General features: G+C 49.7%; 1 protein-coding gene across 1 annotated transcript; it reads right to left on the reverse strand.

Moving 5' to 3' along the window:
• Nucleotides 1-7,372: 7,372 nt before the first annotated feature.
• Nucleotides 7,373-12,457, reverse strand: CCDC177 (coiled-coil domain containing 177). The gene is made up of 2 exons (XM_012438284.2): nt 12,073-12,457; nt 7,373-11,187 (listed from the first exon to the last, which is right to left on the reverse strand). Exon 2 carries the CDS (start codon nt 11,158-11,160, stop codon nt 9,037-9,039), a length of 2,124 nt encoding a protein of 707 aa, XP_012293707.2. The 5' UTR covers nt 11,161-11,187; nt 12,073-12,457; the 3' UTR covers nt 7,373-9,036.
• Between the last annotated feature and the right edge of the window lie 5,254 nt (nt 12,458-17,711).

Raw genomic sequence — 17,711 nt, forward strand, 5'->3', positions numbered from 1 at the left:
CAGGAAGTTGAAGCCTAGCCACAAATAACACAAATTTGCCAATAAGTAAATAATTACCAATGAACAAGGAGGTAGAAGAGGAAGATTCTACCAGGGGGAGTTAATCACTTATACATATGAACTGCACTTGAGCTGGACTTGCCTTCTAGAGCAGTAACTTTAACGTGCAACACGAATCACTTGGGGAGCTTGCAAAAGAAAAAAAAAGAGAGAAAGAGAATAAAAAGCAGACTCGGATTCAGAAGGTGTGGGGCGGAGCCTGAGCTCTTCTTTCTTTTTCCTTTTCTTTTTCTTTTTTTTTTTTTTGAGACAGAGTCTCGCTCTGTCGCCGGGCGCCAGGTTGGAGTTCAGTGGCGCGATCTCGGCTCACTGCAACCTCCGCCTCCTGGGTTCAAGCAATTCTCCTGCCTCAGCCTCCCAAGTAGCTGGGATTACAGGTGCCCATCACCATGCCTGGCTAATTTTTGTATTTTTAGTAGAGACAGGGTTTTCACCATATTGGCCAGGCTGGTCTCAAATGTCTGACCTCAGGTGATCTGCCTGCCTTGATCTCCCAAAGTGCTGGGATTAGAGGCGTGAGCCACCGGACCCAGCCTGAGTTCCTCTTTTTTTTTTTTTAGATGGAGTCTTGCTCTGTCGCCAGGCTAGAGTGCAGTGGAGCAATCTCGGCTCATTGCAACCTCCACCTCCCAGGTTCAAGTGATCCTCCTGCCTCAGCCTCCCGAGTAGCTGGGAGTACAGGCACGTGCCACCACGCCCAGCTAATTTTTGTATTTTTAGTAGAGACAGGGTTTCACTATGTTGGCAGGATGGTCTTGATCTCTTGACCTTGTGATTCACCCACCTCGGCCTACCAAAATGCTGGGATTACAGGTGTGAACCGCCACGCCCAGCCCAGCTCTTCATTTCTAATAAATTTCCAGGTAATGCCAATGCTACCAGTCTGTGGGCCACACTCTGGAGTAGCAAGGTTCTCAAGCAGGGCTACCCAATAGAAATTTCTGTGATGATGGATGATGGAAACATTCTATATCTGTGCTAGGCAATGTGGTGGCCACCAGCCATATGTGGCTGCTGAATGCTTTCCACGCATCTAGTGTGACTGAGGAGCTAAATTTTTAATTTTACTTAAATTTAATTAACTTATTTTTTTCATTTTCTCTTGCTATCACAACATTTAATTAATTTAAATTTAAATAGCATATGTGGCTAGAGACCATCGAATTGGAAAGCACAGCTCTAGAGCAGTGGTTCTCAACCTTAAATGCACATAAGAATCACCTGGAGAGCTTGTGAAAACACAGATTGAGGGTCCCACCCCCAGAATATCTAATGCTGATCCTGCTGAACCAGAGACCACCCTTTGAATACCTCTGCTCTAGAATATGCATCATCCCTGATGTGGTGAGCTTCAGAGTCAGTACAAGAGTCCCTCATCTTGTCTCTGGGCAGTAAGCCTTAGTTCATCCTTAATGCCAGCAGGACTCACCTGGTGGCACTAAGCTCCAGTGAGGTCTGAGCTTTCTCCCTGCAGGGCTTACACATAGACATTACGGGCAGTGATTCAAATGGCTGTCATTGGGATGCTTCAGGAGAGCCCCTTTGTTATAAAGTATCATTCCCACTGATTCCCAAGAAGCAACAGAAAGTACTGGTTAAAAGCATGTGCTGTACAGCCAGACTAAGGGAATCCAAGCCGGCTTTGCTCGACACTGGCTGTGTGACTATGGGTACGTAATTGCTTAAAGTTGGTGTTTCAATTTTGTCATCTGTAAAATGAAAATGGAAATAATAATAGTACCCACTGCATAGAGAATCTTGTGAAGATCAAGTGCTTAAAACAGTCACCTGCACAGTGTATAGTGCCTGGTACACATTGGCTATCATTACCCCTGAAATCTCAGCATTAGCAAATTGTTCCCTTCTGCTATGCATTTGCTCACCCTGCAGGTTCTCTTGAAATAAGCAGATGTTTCTGGGAAACACACTCTGCCTACTCTACAATTTTGCTGAGGATTCAGGAGTACTCTGAGGTCCACTAGGGCGTCCCTCTAGGTTATCCAAGGATAGAAGAAAGGTGATGAGGTAGGAGAGCTCCTGGAAGCTTGCCATACTCTTCATCCTCACTTTGCCATGCACAGTGAGAGCTAGCATGGGCCAGCCTACCTGTTTAGCACCTCTGTGCCTTGCTGTATGTCCACAGAGGAGAATAGATATCTACAAACCCAGGCCTGAAGCTGGCCTCCATGCAGTTGTCAACTGGGCCAGAGGGCCAGGAAGGGAGACTGAGGCCATTAGCTGAGGCTTCTCAGGGAAAGTCATTAGTTGAGGATGAAGTGATGCTAAGGCACAGCCAGCTCCCTCTTTCTTGCTCCAACAGGACCCCTACAGTGAGCCCATCAGCACTCTCCCACGTTGGGCTTGTCCCAGACCCTCTTCCTCATTCCTGTGTGGCCATAGCAGAAGACGGCTCTACAGCCCAGAATGCCTGCCAGGCATCACCACACCCTGTAGTACCAGGTCCCCACAGAACAGTGGTTCTTCCACAACCTCTCCTACTTGGTCCTGCTAAAGATGCTATCATAGAATCTGGGCATTGTCAGGACAGAAGTACACCCTCTTTTACCCTAGAAAGATATACAAATTTGAAAGCATTCTGTCATTTTACTCATCATTTAAGAAGTCTTAAAATAAAATTTCCAAAATTATCATCAGATGTTCATTTTATTGCCAAACAAGGTAAATGGGTAGACAAGTAAATCCCTACCTCCCCCCACCCCCACAACCCCAGGACTACCATATATTACCAGGGGAAGCATTTTTTCAGAGCCCCTCCTTTGGAATGTTTGGAAGATTGCTGCGCAGCAAAGACATTCAAGCCTGGTGTCCACCAGGACCACCTGGCTTAAGCTCAATCTATCCCATTCCCTCCTTTACCATCTTCCCAAATTTAGAATCCCTGCTATTTGCCAGGGATTGTGCTAACTGCTTTCCAAGAACTAGCTGATTTAAAAATTCCCTACCAAAAAGAATCTATTGTCTCCATTTCACAGAGGACAAGAGGGATGAGTTGAAAATAGCCTGAATAAGTCAAGACACTTGCTCCTTTGCCAAACTCTTTGCCTTAAGTTGTAATAACCACAGAGATTAGATTTCCAGAACTTGGTGGATGTCAGTTATTCTGTTATACTTTGTTCCCGAATGTTGGCATTTTGACATCTAAATTCTATTTCCCAGTAAATCTCTCACACCCAATGAGAGAATGCACTGGGAAGGAGAAGTGTAGTGGCAGCATGAAAACTCTTTGTCACCATGAGGCTCGATGATGGATTTGGGAGATGCAGACACCGTGCTCACAAGCCACAGCCTGAAGTAGCCTTGTGGCTGGAGGCAGGTGGGAACAATGGACCCTTACAAGGGGCAGCTCAGCCTTCCCAGAGCTTAGCCTTCCCTGGAAGAATAAGATGGCTATAGTTCCTCCCTTTGCAAGAACACCAAGGCTGGAAGCAGTAGGGGCAGGCGAGTGTATGTGTGTGTGTATGTGTGCATGCACACTTGCACATATGTACTCGATCATTCACAAGATAGTCCTGTGAATTAAGATTCTGACACAAAAACATGCCATCAATATTGTACTAATGGAGGGCCGGGCGCCATGGCTCAGGCCTGTAGTCCCATCACAATGGGAGGCTGTGGTGGGTGGATAACTTGAGGCCAGGAGTTCGAGCCCAGCCTGGCTAACATGGTGAAACCCCATCTCTACTAAAAATACAAATTTAGCTGGGTGTGGTGGCATGCACCTGTAATTCCAGCCACTTGAGAGGCTGAAGCATGAGAAGCACTTGAATCCAGGAGACAGATGTTGCAATGAGCTGAGATGGCACCACTGCATTCCAGCCTGGGCGATAGAGCAAGACAGTCTCAAAAACAAAACAAAACAAGCAAACAAACAAACAAAAAACTGTATTAGTGGAGTGGAAGAAAGGTATGAACACTTCAAAATGACAGTTAATTTAAAAATCATTTTGGACCACGTTTTTGTGCTCATCTGAGGCAGGACTGTATTTGATGAATTGGGAAGTAATAACACTGCAAATGATGACATTATCAGTGTTTTTCTGAAAGAAACTATCCCACATTCCATATCCTAACATCTGCTACAGTAAAAAGATAGACAGAGGAGAGGGAGAGAGAGAGAGGAGAGAGAGAGAGAGCGAGAGAGAGAGATTGAGAGAGAGAGAGAGAAATCACCACAGGGATAGCAATGAAGGACTGGGGGCTTGTTGAGAATATCCATGGGGTTGGGAGGAGGTGCATGCAGAGAGAGATGCCGGGGAACTCTGTATAACAGAGAACATATGACTTGATGAGCTGCTCTTGTCTAAAAACACACATAACCAAAGCATGTGATCAGGTATAATATTCAGGTGCTATGCCAAACACCCAAGGCTGAATGTGCCACATATAAGGCCTAAATAATGTCTCTAGAACTCAGTTTTCTGCTCCTGGGTCCCTGAAAGCCCCTTTGCAGGCTTAGTGAAGAAGTACCAAGTTTCCTTATGTTCCTCTGCCAAATGTTTTGCTGGGTGGAGATGTGGTCATACAGTAGAGAAAAGGAAAGTCTACAGAGCAAGCTTTGGGCTCAATTACCTGGAAGGCTTAAGAAGTGGGATATTCTGGTTTACTACATCTTTTTATGGATTCAGTATCGACCAGACAATTCTTTTTGTTAAGGTTTTTAAACTGGACATGGTTCTACAATGTTGACTGTCTTGTCTCAGCAAGAATAGTCAGATGACAGAGATGGTACCAAATGATGTTTGATGAATTAGGACTCTGCACAGCCTAAGGCTCGGTTCTCTAGGTCGAAGATCATTATTTATGCTGCCTCTCTTAAAGGCATGACAGGCAATGCCCTTGAAGGTGATTCATCTCTCTCTCTCTCTCTTAGTTTCTCTCTCTTTGCTTACTGAGATTTAAAGCTGATTAAGTGCACGGCATGAATTTGATCTGATTAATCAAGGCTTCTCCAAGGGAAAAAGAGCAACAATGACTAAATGATGACTGAATGGTGGATAACTTGTCCTGAGGAAGCTGAAAATGTTTGAAGTTAGTGCCTACATCAGGTCTGCCTGCAGATGAATACTCAGGTGAGAAGGTCTTTAAACCCAACATGGAAACAAAGATGTTGTCTGCTCATGACATTGTAGCATATGTCATCTCCAGGGTCAATGATCAGAGAGACTGTTTCCCCAGCACCAGGAGCAGTGTCTGGCACATAGCAGGTGCTCACTGAAAATGTGTTGAATGAATGGAGTCCTGCCTTCCTGGCCTATACACATTTCCTCTGGTTATCATTCATTTGTTCATCTATTCCTCTGTCCTTCTCTCCATCCAGTATCTATGTACTTACCACATGTGATATGTAAAACCGTTGGCAATAGGGGATTCTACGCTAAACAAGATACAGCCTTTTATGTAGAGTCACCTCTCTATTTCAATGGACTTTGTAAAGGTGAAGAAAAGATAAGTGATGGACTTTATAGAATAGCCTGAACACAGACTGCATTCTCATATATGTTTACTAACCCACAGTCTTTGCCTTTAGCAAATCCTGATTTCTGCCCTCATTGGAGAGTCACAGTCTGCATGCTTCCAAAAAGAATATTCCATCATCCTGTCTAGATATGGTGTAGGCACTGGTCACTGCCTGAGCAGGACACTGGACTAAGCTTCACTGATTGTTTCATCTGAAATGGTTTTGTCTTTCTTGCTTCCACGGTAATGAACTAAACCTAAGCTTCTTCCAACCCTCCTGCCCCTCCTCATCTCATTTCACATTCTCTGTTTTCTAGAACAAGGGAATGTTCCAAGAGGACAAATGTGAAGGTCTGTGGTCACTTTAAGGCTGCAATCCCCTGGGTGATAGGAACACATCCAGCATGGTGCTCTAAGGCAAATTCTGGGTACTTGTTAGAATATCATTTAGGGACAATTCTACCCAGAAAAATGTACATCAGGAGCCATTTTCCACCCACCATCCTTGTCCCCCCTCCAATGTTCTCTTGCTGCATTTCAGAACGGGAAACAACCTTTTCTCTCTGGCATTGCTTTAAGAAAAGGATATAAATAAGGGGCCCAACAAAGATTCTGGAAATTGCTTCTCCTCAGAAAGCAATATGGATATTTATCCTAGAATATAGAGGTAGGTCTATACTGTAGCAGATGGTGTGGAACATTCTTTATTGTCACTAGGTTTGGCTTCTGTTTTTGCTTTTTTTTTTTTTTTGTAGAGACAGGTTCTTGCTATGTTGCCCAGGTTGATCTTAAACTCCTGAACACAAGTGATCCTTCCACCTTGGACTCCCAAAATGCTGGGATTACAGGCATGTACCACCATAACCCAGCCCTGTTTTTGCTTTAATTCTACTTGGCTATATGGGTTTTTGTTTTTGGAAGAATCTAAAAGGTTTTGTCTTTACACAGTGCTTCCCTCTAAGTGCAAACTTCTAATTTGGTGAGATTCAGGCCTGGGCCTTTACAACACACGAGATATGATAATTTGTGCTTTTCAAGACTACTTTCTTTACCAGGTCATGACAGTACATCACACACTCTAACTACAGTACAGTTACATGATCCTTCCTGTTTATAGCAATTGCACCTTCAGTTCCAGAGTTGTAGAACTGGGGAACTCATCTGGATTCTGATTCACCCTCACAGTGTTTGTGTAACAGAGGGCAGAAATCATGATCCCCATTCTACAGGATGGGGAAACCAAGGCACAGAGAAGCAATCTACCCAAAGTCACTCAGTAAGCCAGAAAACAAACTGAATAAAGGTCCAGGCAAGATCACCTATGTTCCTTTCAGTGCCTTATCTGAAAAATCAGATTGTCTCCTCCAGTGAATGCACATACTTTGGAAGTAAGCAGTTTTAAAGTGGAATTTTCTATGGAAGTTTCAAAAGCCCTTTACCAATTCAAGAACCACAAGGTAAGAACCAGAATCACATTAACCTTTTAGCTAAATCCTTCTGATTCATGGATAATACCAATTATTTCAACTAACTGACAACAAGAAAACAACCTGGTTACCAACAAGAAAATTTAAGGAAAAAATTCACCCATTCAAGAAATAAACCTCAGTACACAGCTCCTTTCCTTGTTTCATGACATCTTAAGCCTAACACCCAACTTCCTTCTACACAATATACCTTTTATATTTGTTGGCATGTGATGGGGTGGGGGTGAAGGGATGACAAAGTGTGTGTCTGTACATATGTGTGTGTAATAATCAGCCATTTCAGGGACAATTTTACCCAGCAGAATATATATGAAATATGTTTAATGTAGTAGTTCTCTACCCTGATTCCTTCTTTTTTTTTTTTTTTTTTTTTTTTTTGGTAACTTTTTATTCCTGATCCTGGTTTAATGTGAAAAGTGATGCTTTACTTCCCATCTTCCCTGAAGAAGGCAGAGTCAATGGGTGGATATGGCAGGGGGGTGGTGTCAGCTTCATGGAAGGGAAGCACTCTAAAGGTTAAAATTGCCTAATGACAACTGAATTTGACCTTCTGGACCAGGGAGTCACCTGGTATTGCAAGTATTTCACCCCAGAGGCTAAATGACCATCTGTCCATGATGCACTGCCCCTTCCAACACTAGGAATCCATATTCTCAGAAAGAAACTAGGCTGACAGCAATCCTCCTGCCTCCCCGCTTCCAGGTCTAGAAAGGCACAAAAAGGACCAACAAATAATACTGACATGGTGCTTTGGATCCAGGAGGCCTTGTGGTACCAGGAGAAAACTGATGGCCCCATCTGGCGACTGGGAAAGGTGAGGTATTGAGAGGGTGAAATACTTTCAGGCATAGGTGAGGGGCTACCAGGAAATTTAAGAGGGAGGCTTTTTCCTGGGTACAGGTGAAGGTACACGGGCCATCGACAGTGAACACAACTCTCAACAAAGAGGCAACTCCAACTCTTAGGCCACCAGAGTAAAGCAGCCAAGGATACCCTAATTGTCCTCAGAGCAGTAGAGATGATTCCTTCACGGAGGGAATCCTACACTCCAAACTCTCTGGGGCCCACCCTTGAGACTGCATGCAGGGCTGGAGATTTAGGCAGGAACGGCCTGGGGAGGCACATAGGGTAGCTCTGCTTCTTAAGGCATGGCTGCTGTCTTCATGGAGTGGGCCCCACCCTGTAAGAAAGCTTAATGGGATGGAACACTGTTGCCAAAGGAACCCGCCCCCTCCAGGGGCTGGAGGCTTCTATTAAAGCTAAACAGCATCACCAAAACAACCAATTTCTTGTGTCACTTGGTAGAATAAGGAGAGACGGGGCAAAGAACAAAAATTGAACAATATCTGCAGATGATTGTCTAACTAGAAAACCCAAGGAGCTGAACTGGAAAACTATCAAAACTGATGAGAATTTGCTCAGGTGGCTGATTAAAAGTCAGGTCTAAAAAATCAAATGCTTTTTGGATCATTTGGGCATGGCTTGACACATTGGAGGAGCTGCGCTTTTCTGGGAGCCCTCCGAGCTTTGTGCAGCTTGCCATATTTTGAAAGATGGAGGTGAGCCAGGGTGATGGTCCCTCAGCAGCAGCAACTCTGTCTCAAACGCCAATGTCGGAAAGGTGCCTGCGGCAACTGCTGCAGAAGGGGTGGGGACAACCACCTCTGCCCTCTCCTGGGGGGGCCTCTCCCCAGTTCCGACCACTCCCTTTCCCCCCAGCTTCTCTATTCCAACTCAAGAGACACGTAAGGAAGTTTGGCAAGGGCCGGTGCGGGAGCCACCAAGGGTAGATGTGGGCAGATTGTGCTGTCATCTCCAAACGAAGTAAGTTTTAAAAACAAAGGGGGCCGGCTGACAGGTCCCACATGTCTGTACTGTTGTTGCTTCATTGGTCAGAAGCCTCGAGAGGCCACGGTGCAGCGCACCGAATGGGGACTCCCACGATGGTCAAGGTGGTTGAGGGAGGACCCACGGGGCTGTGCGTGCCAATCTGGCTGGCGAAGACCCGCAGTTATTTGCGGTCCAGGCTGGCGTGTAGCTGGGCCTCTCGCACCATGCGGTCGAAGGAGCGCGTGTTGGTCTCCTCGCGCACCTTCTCGCGCACGTGGAAGGAGGCCCGGGCTGTGGAGCGGGCGCTCTCCAGCGCACTGCGCCGTTCCCGCGACAGCTGCTCGCTTCGCTCCAGCTTGCGCCCGATGGCCTGGAGCAGCTCTCGCCGGCGGCAGTCTTCGTCCCTCTCCACCTTCTCCTTGTTGGCGCGTTGGGCTCGTTCCTTCTCCATCCGGCTCTGGCCCACGCGCCGCGCCTTCTGCTGCACTGCTTCCTCGGCCACCTGCGTCGCGTGCTGCAGCCGTCGCTCCCCCGCCCGGGCCAGCGCCTCCAGGTGCGCCTGATGCTCCCGCTCTTTGCGCTCTGCCGCCTCCTTGGCCCGCCGACCCTGCAGCTCCTCTCGCCGGGCCCGCTCCCGCAGCTCTCGCGTACGCTGCTCCACCAAATGCTCGTAGTTCTCCTGCGCACGGCCCAAGCTGGCTTCCAGCGAGCTCCGCAGGCCCTCTCGCTCCTGGCGCTGCTGCCGCGCCCGGCCCTGTAGCAGCGCCTCGTGGCGCGCCCGCTCGGCCCGGCTCAGCTCCCGCTTCTCCCGCTGCAGCTGGCCCTCCTGGCGCTGCTTGGCGCGGGCCGCGCGCTGGGCGCGCTCCCTGCGGATCTGTTCGGCCCGCTCCCGCCCTTCCTGCAGGCCTTCCTCCCGCTGCTTCAGGTTCTGCTCCTGCTGAAGCTTGCGCAGCCGATCCTCCCGGGCCGCGCGCTCCGCCCGCTCCCGCCGCAGTAGGCCCTGGCGCTCAGCCAGCTCCCGCCGCCGCTCCTCGCTGCGCTCGTATTGTCGCTGCCGCCGCCGCGCCGCCTCGCGCTCTTCGCGGCCACGGCGACCTCGCCGCTCCTCCACCTGCGCGACCCAGGCTCGGCGGCCCTGCTCCACGGCGCGCTGCTTCTCCCGCTCCTCGCGCTCCCGCCGCTGCTCAGCGCGGATGCGCTGCAGCTCCCACTGGCCGTGGGCCGCGGCGCGCTGCTCCAGCAGCAGGAGCTCCTCCTGGTGCCGCGCCAGCATGAGCGCCGCGATCTTCCGGTCACGCTCCGGCACCCCCCGCAGGCCGCGCTCGGCGCGCACTTGGCGCACGATGCGCTCCACGTGCTGAGCGGTCTGCGGCGAGTGGCTCAGGTCGCCGAGGCTGAAGCTGCGACCGGTGATGGGAACCAGGGTCAGGGCGGACGGGCGGCCCGGAGCGTTGGTGTTGGAGGACGCCGACCCCGCCGGGCAGCTGTTCCTGGCTGAGGCCCGCGGCGGCCAGCGCAGCTCCCGCAGGCTTTCCCCACTGTAGGAGGACGACGATGCGCCCGACTCGGAGCTGAGGGCGCCCTCACGCCGGCGCGACAGCGAGTCCAGCGAATGGCTCTTCCTGCCTGTCCGAGAACCCGCTGGCGGAGGTTGGGTCCGGGCCGAGGAGGGACTGGGGGAAGCCTTGCGGGCCGCACGCGGCGCAGGCGAGGCCGGGAGGCTGGCGCTGCTGCAGCTGCTGCTGCTGCCCGCGCTCAAGGCCGAGGCCGAGGCTGAGGCCGCGGCAGCCGCGGGGCCCAACGGCGTGAAGAGGCGCCGCTTCTCCTCTCGCATGATGCGCTCGCGCTCTGCCCGGCATTGCTGCAGCTTGGCGCGCCGCTCCGCCTCGTAGGCCTCGTACAGGCCGGTGGCCACCCGCATGGAGCGTCCCGGAGCCTCGCGCACCAGGTCGGCCAGGGCCCGCGGCAGCAGCTCCACCGGCTTGACCGCACAGCGGGCGCAGGCCTCTAGCGAGCGGGGGCTGGTCAGCACGTAGCGGCTGCCCTCCGCCTCAGGGCAGTCGAAGTTGAAGAGGTCGAGGTGCAGCAGCGGAGACTGCTCCCGCCGCCCGCCTTCTGCGGCTGCACACGGGACTTCCGCCTTGCGGGGCACCGCCGCGGTGGCGGAGGCCGAGGCCGAGGCCGAGGAGACTGAGGGCTGCTGGGCGTCCTGGTTATCAGGGGGCACGGACGCCGCGGCCTCGTCCCCTCCTGAGTCTCCAGCCTCCGCTCCTGCCTTCTCTTCTTCAGGCACCGGATCCACCATGGCTGAGCCCGTCCTTTGTTGGAATCTCTGTGGATGACAAGGAGGGACATCGAGGAATACATCTGAGAGCTGCTCCCTCCTCATCGTCCATATTCACCCGATCCCAACTTAATCCGTTTTCGGATTAGGCTCAGAGGCTTTGGTGGAACATAAATCATAAAACCGATGTTGGAAAGCCCAGGCAGCGCGCCAGAACGGGGATGGGGATGGGGCGGGCACTCGTGCTCAGAGAGCAGCCTGGATCTCCCTCAGCCGCGGAATGCGGGGTGGAGGCCTGTGGCGAGGCTCCTCTGGGCGCCTGGCTGGCTAGATGCATCCCCTTCCTGCTGCAAGTTAAAAGATCCAGGTGCAGGCAGCAGCTAGCAAGGGAGGCGCTGGAGGATTCCCGAGAGGATTAGCGTATTTGTTTGTAGCTTATGCGGGCTACCGGGGATGCAGCTTTGCAGGAACAAAAAAAGCAAGAGGCCTGTTCATCCCCAGGGACCCCATTTGCCTAGGGGAAGAAGTTTATGGTTGATTTCCTCTGCCAAAGGAGACTCCGGCGCAGGGCCCCAGGGTGACTGAAAGGCTGGGAGAAATCCCCAAGGCCTCTCTGGGAGGGGTGATGGATTCTTTCTCCTGCAGCTCGCTCAGGGCTTGCTGAGGGCTCTGCACGCCGCCTCTGCCCCCACCTCCGCCCCCACCGCGTGTTTGCTGGGGATGGAGAAGGCGCCTGGATGCTCTCAGATGCACCCCATCTCCTCCAAGTCTGAGTGTGCTAAAGATACTATCCACCCCAGTCTGGGTTCAGATACCCGCCCTCGGGTGCCCTCCGAGTTCCCCCACAGCATTCCAATGGGTGGGCTTCTGGAGCGCAACGAACCTGGCCGCGCCAGTGCCCGCAGCTCCCGGTACTCGGGCTGGTTCACTCACCCCGCGTCCTGGGCTTCGGCCCCGCGCCAAGGGCTTTTGTTCGCAGCTCGCCGCTGTCCCCTGCGCTTCTTGATTCAGTCTCTGCGCCGGCGGGGTTGGGTTACTGCCGGCTGCAGCCGCGAAAGGAGCCCCATCTGCCGCCGCCAGCGTCCCTCCATGGGGTCTGCGAGCCGGGCGCACGCACCCCAGATACTACCTACACGAGGGAGGGGCAGTGCGACAAGGTCTCCCTGAAATAACGCGGCTCTGCACCCTTCCCTCACACTGATTCTTTAAAGAAGAAGCCCGGTTCCGTCGCTGCTGCATCCCTCTACACCTCTACAACCGTGGAGGTACCGCAGGTCCCACGCTGCCCCCTGCGCCTCCTGGCGGACACTCGGGGGTGCTAGTTTGTTTGCTTAGAGGACGAAGGAGCAATTAAAGAAAAAGTATGTATGTACATATACACACACATATAATATGTGTGCATATATACACACGTATAATATGTATGTGTGTATATATATATAATACACACATACAGGTAGATCTAGGTATAGATGTAGAGAGATATAGATATATAGATCACCAAGAAACCCTAGTCTTTCAGCAGCCTAACTGGCTAAAATGAAGGAATCTCTCAGCTTGTTTCTAAAGGAAACCCGGAGGAGCAAACAAGCTTGATAGCAAATAATTGGGTGGAAATATGGCGCCTGATGCAAAGTGTGACTTTTTTTTTTTTCCAGTGAAAAACTAAAAACAGGCTGGGCGAGGTGGCTTAACCCTGTAATCCCAGCACTTTGGGAGGCCGAGGCTGGCGGATTACTTGAGTCCAGGAATTTGAGACCTGCCTGGGCAACATAGCGAGACCCCATCTCTACAAAAAATTTTAAAAATTAACTGGGATGGTGTCCTGTGCCTGTAGTCCCAGCTACTCTGGAGGCTGAGGTGGGAGGATCACCTGAGCCCAGGAGGTTGAGGCTGCAGTGAGCCATTGTTGCTCTACTGCACTCCAGCCTGGGTGACAGAGTAAGACCCTGTCTCAAACAAAATAAAAACAACAACAAAAATAAGAACACAGATGGGTTTGAGGCAGGTGGAACATATGTAACTGCTGTTTAATGCAATGTTTTATGACTTCCTGGTTATAGATAATAACAATTATAACCAGTTAGTGCCATATAATGAGTGTTGTTTTGAGACATCTCCTGCCCACCTCTTTTCCACTTTGAGTGGTAGTGGCCACAGGAGACATATCAGAGGAGTGCTTCATCGAGGGAAGTCGGGGAATGAGTGTTAACATTAGAGGGCATGTTGAAATATGTATTAAATAACCTTGGCTGGGTGTGGTGGCTCACACCTGTAATCCCAGCACTTTTGGAGGCTGAGGCAGGTGGATCACTTGAGTTCAGGAGTTTGAGACCAGCCTGGCTAACATGGTGAAATCCCACCTCTACTAAAAATACAAAAATTAGCTGGGTGTGGTGGCACACACCTGTAATCCTAGCTACCCAGGAGGCTGAGGCAGGAGAATTGCTTGAACCTGGGAGGCAGAGGTTGCAGTGAGCCAAGACTGCACCACTGCACTCCAGCCTGGGCAACAAAGCGAGACTGTCTCAAAAAAAAATATTAAAATAAATTTTAAAAAATTGTCAGGTAGGCTCTGAGAAGAAAGTGAAGGGTTTTAAGTGGGGAAATGACATAATTTGGTTTATAACTCTGGCAACAGTGAAGTGGAGGCTTTACAAGGGCCAGGGCCAAGAGGAGACAGCAAGCCCAGTTAGCTGGACACTGTGATCACCCAAGGCAGGAAGGGTTGGAGCCAGAGAGGAACAGTGGGAGGAGGAATATGGCACATAGTGATGGGGAGGGCCAGGGAAGGATGGATTCCTTTTCGGACCGCTTGATTAAGGTAGAGCTGCTCAGCAGGTGGCTGGTAAGTTGTGTCGGATATCTGGGCTTGAGCTAGAATTAGGGCATCATGGCCATATACGAGGTTCCTAAAACCAACAGTATGAGTGAGATCACTCAGAGAGGGCAGGTCGAGCAATGAGAGAGCCTGGCAGGGCATGGATGGGGCTGCTAAGGGAAAAGGACTTCACAAAGGGGACCAAGGAGGAGTGCCACAAGGACAGATAGCAATATGTGGTCTTGCGTGAGCTACCAGTGGGGCATTACAGAAGGAGAATGCGCCCCTCATGTTAAGGGCTGCAGAGGTCTAGGAGGTTTCACCTGGAGTCAAATACCCACTGAACTGGCAGTCATGAGTCTTGAGTGACATTGGCAAAAGCAACTTAGTATTGCACTGGGCAGATGCCAAAGTGCAGGAAGCTGAAGTGCAATGGGAGGTGAGAAAGTGAGAATTACTGATGCTTTTGACATTCAGGTAGTAGTGTTAAGAACACGAAGGCTTTGGAATTTTACCTTACTTATATACTAACAAGTGAGTTTGCCACTGTTCCATAGATGCCGGCGGAAGACAGAAAACTTCTGGGTCAGAAATCACTGACTTTGTTACTCGTGACACAGCAGGCAGCATGAGGTCATGCTTTTGTTGGCCCCCCCTTGCTCCACAGGTCCCATGGGACATAGGCAGTGAATTAGATAGAGATTAGTAAACCCTAAACTTTTCAACAAGGCTACTAGCAAACCTGCTCAACCATTGCCCCAGTGAGCAGCATATCTTTATTATCTTGAACCACAAACAAATCTTCCCTCTTCCCTGTAGGGAGATTCTATCTCTAGCATTCTTGAAAAATAGTCCAGCTGGGCGTGGTGGCTCATAACTGCAATCTAGCACTTTGGGAGGTTGAGCCCTAGTTTGAGACCAGCCTGGGCAACATAGTGAGACCTTGTCTTTACAAAAATTAATAAAATTAGCCAGATGTGGTGGTGTACACCTGTAGTCCCAGCTACTCTAGAGGCTGAGGTAGGAGGATTGCTTGAGCCTGGGAGGTGAAGGCTGCAGTGAACTGTGATTGCATCACTGCACTCCAGCCTCTCACTCTAGGGAACAGAGTGAGACCCTGTCAAGAAAGGAAGAATGGCTGGGTGCAGTGGCTCACGCCTGTAATCTCAGCACTTTGGGAGGCCGAGTTGGAGGGATCACTTGAGTCCAGGAGTTTGAGACCAGCCTGACCAACATAGTGAAACCCCATCTCTACTTAAAATACAAAAATTTTCTGGGCATGGTAGTGGGCACCTGTAATCCCAGCTATTCAGGAGGCTGAGGCAGGAGAATTGCTTCAATCTGGGAGGCAGAGATTGCAGTGAGCTGAGATCGAGCCACTGAGCTCCAGCCTGAGTGACAGAGTAAGACTGTCTCAAAAAAAAAAAAAAAAGGATGGAAGAAAGAAAATAGTCCTCTTTACAAGACATGTAGAATTCAGCTGGGCGTGGTGGCTCACACCTGTAATCCCAGCACTTTGGGAGGCCAAGGCAGGTGGATCATCTGACGTCAGGAGTTTGAGTGAAACCCTGGCCAACAAAGTGAAACCTGGCCAACATAGTGAAATCTCGTCTCTACTAAAAATACAAAAATCAGCTGAGTGTGGTGGGACACACCTGTAATCCCAGCTACTTGGAAGGCTGAGGCAGGAGAATTGCTTGAACCTGGGAGGCAGAGGTTGCAGTGAGCTGAGATGACACCACTGCACTCCAGCCTGTACAACAGAGTGAGACTCTGGCTTGGAAAAAAAAAAAAATAGACAAGTCGAAATGACATGAAGAATTACTCTCAATAGAGAAAAGAAGCAATTGGTTCACAAAGCTACTAAGAGGTAGGGCTGGGATTTGGACCTGGCTCTGTCTAATCCTGAAGTGGGTCACATGCATTGTATTAATCTTTCAACACCAAACTGAGTGTCTGTAGACCCTCAGATTCAGATGGAGATGAGTAGGGTGGGCAAGCCGACCTTTCCAAACCTCATTTTCCCCCTCTTTGCATAGAATCTTATTAAATTGCCTCCCTCAATGATTAATCATGTCTATGGAAAAACTATATTAATGTTATCTTTATCCTTCAGTTTTCACATTTGTTAAATAGGAACAATAATGCCTACCTTCCAGAAGTGTTATCAGAACTAGACCAGTTATACGCAGAGTATCTAGACCAGCACATTGTCAGTAAGCAGTGGTACAATGGTTACCATTTATTTCTGTAAGCCTTATCTTATGGACATGGTGAGAATCAGTATCTGTAGTATTTGCAAGTTCTTAAGGGGAAGCCCAACAAATGTTCTACCCTTGATTAAGGAATGATTCTTCATCTGGGAAGGTCATGCAAGGAGAGTGCAGGGGAAGGGCGCCTTGAAATAGGACACTGACCCAGCCAGCCACTTTGCCGGAACTGACTTGGCAGTCAATGTGGTACCATCGAACTGTCAGTTACCTCCCACTTCCCATCTTTAAGTGGCTTGGACATTTCAGGAGATGGATTACACTTCAGGTTGGGAGTGCTAGAATGCCATAGTTTAAGAGTGTTAAATCCAATTTTATTATAGTACCCAGTAAAGAGAAGAGCCCAGTTTGGAAATACTCACCTGCCTCTTATGAGTGGGGATAGTGGTCATGATGGTAAAAAATGTGGGCTTGGAGGCCGGGCGCTGTGGCTCACGCCTGTAATCCCAGCACTTTGGGAGGTCGAGGGGGGCGGATCGAGAGGTCAGGAGATCGAGACCATCCTGGCTAACATGGTGCAACTCTGTCTCTACTAAAAATACAAAAAATTAGCCAGACGTGGTGGTGGGCGCCTGTAGTTCCAGCTCCTCGGGAGGCTCAGGCAGGAGAATCTCTTGGACTCGGGAGGTGGAGTTTGCAGTGAGCCAAGATCGAGCCACTGCACTCCATCCTGGGTGACAGAGTGAGACTTCATCTCAAAAAAAAAAAAAAAATGTGAGCTTGGGAGCCAAAGAGATGGGGATGGGTGCAGTGGCTGTACCTGTAATCCCAACACTGTGGGAGGCTGAAGTGAGAGGATCACTTGAGCTCAGAAGTTTGAGGTTGTGGTGTGCTAGGATTGCAACCACTGCACTCTAGCCTGGGCGACAGAGTGAGACCCTGTCTCATTTTAAAAAAAGAAAAGACAGATGGATAGCAGCTCCTCCAGGCTGTGTGATTTTAGGCAAGTTTCTTAACCTCTCTGAGCCTCAACTCCCAGTCTTTCAAAAAGGAAGGCACAATATGGACTGTTAGTTTGCCTTGCACAGACCATTAGAGATAATAATAACTAGATACACCATGAGAGCCTTTAAAATTACTAGCTCACTAATCTAGACAAATACCATACTGTGTAGACACAATCATCTCCATTTAAATTGCTTCACACAGCCCCCACTGCCCACTTCAGCTCGGTGTACTCATGCTCGTCCATTCCCCTTCCTCTCAGTAGAGTCATATTTGCAGAATAGAGGTTTTCTCACTGTAAAGTTCTACATCAGGAGTTGAAAACCTATGATCTGTGGGCCAGATCCATGGCTTGGTTTTTGTAAATCAAGTTTTACTGGAACACAGTCATGCTTATTTGTTTGTAGAGTATCTGTACTGCTTTTGCACCACAATAGCTGACTTGAGTAGTTTGGACAGACACTGTGTGACTCAACAAAGCTTGAAGTATTTACTACTGGGCTCTGTACAGAAACACTTTGCCAACCCCTGTTCTA

Source organism: Aotus nancymaae, unplaced genomic scaffold, assembly GCF_030222135.1.
Source record: "Aotus nancymaae isolate 86718 unplaced genomic scaffold, 86718_ANA_hifiasm-v0.15.2.pri h1tg000011l, whole genome shotgun sequence".
NCBI classification, from domain to species: Eukaryota; Metazoa; Chordata; class Mammalia; order Primates; family Aotidae; genus Aotus; species Aotus nancymaae.

Coding starts and splice junctions, on each gene's coding strand:
- CCDC177 (XM_012438284.2), bottom strand. CDS start 11,160: ATGGTGGATCCGGTGCCTGAAGAAGAGAAGGCAGGAGCGGAGGCTGGA.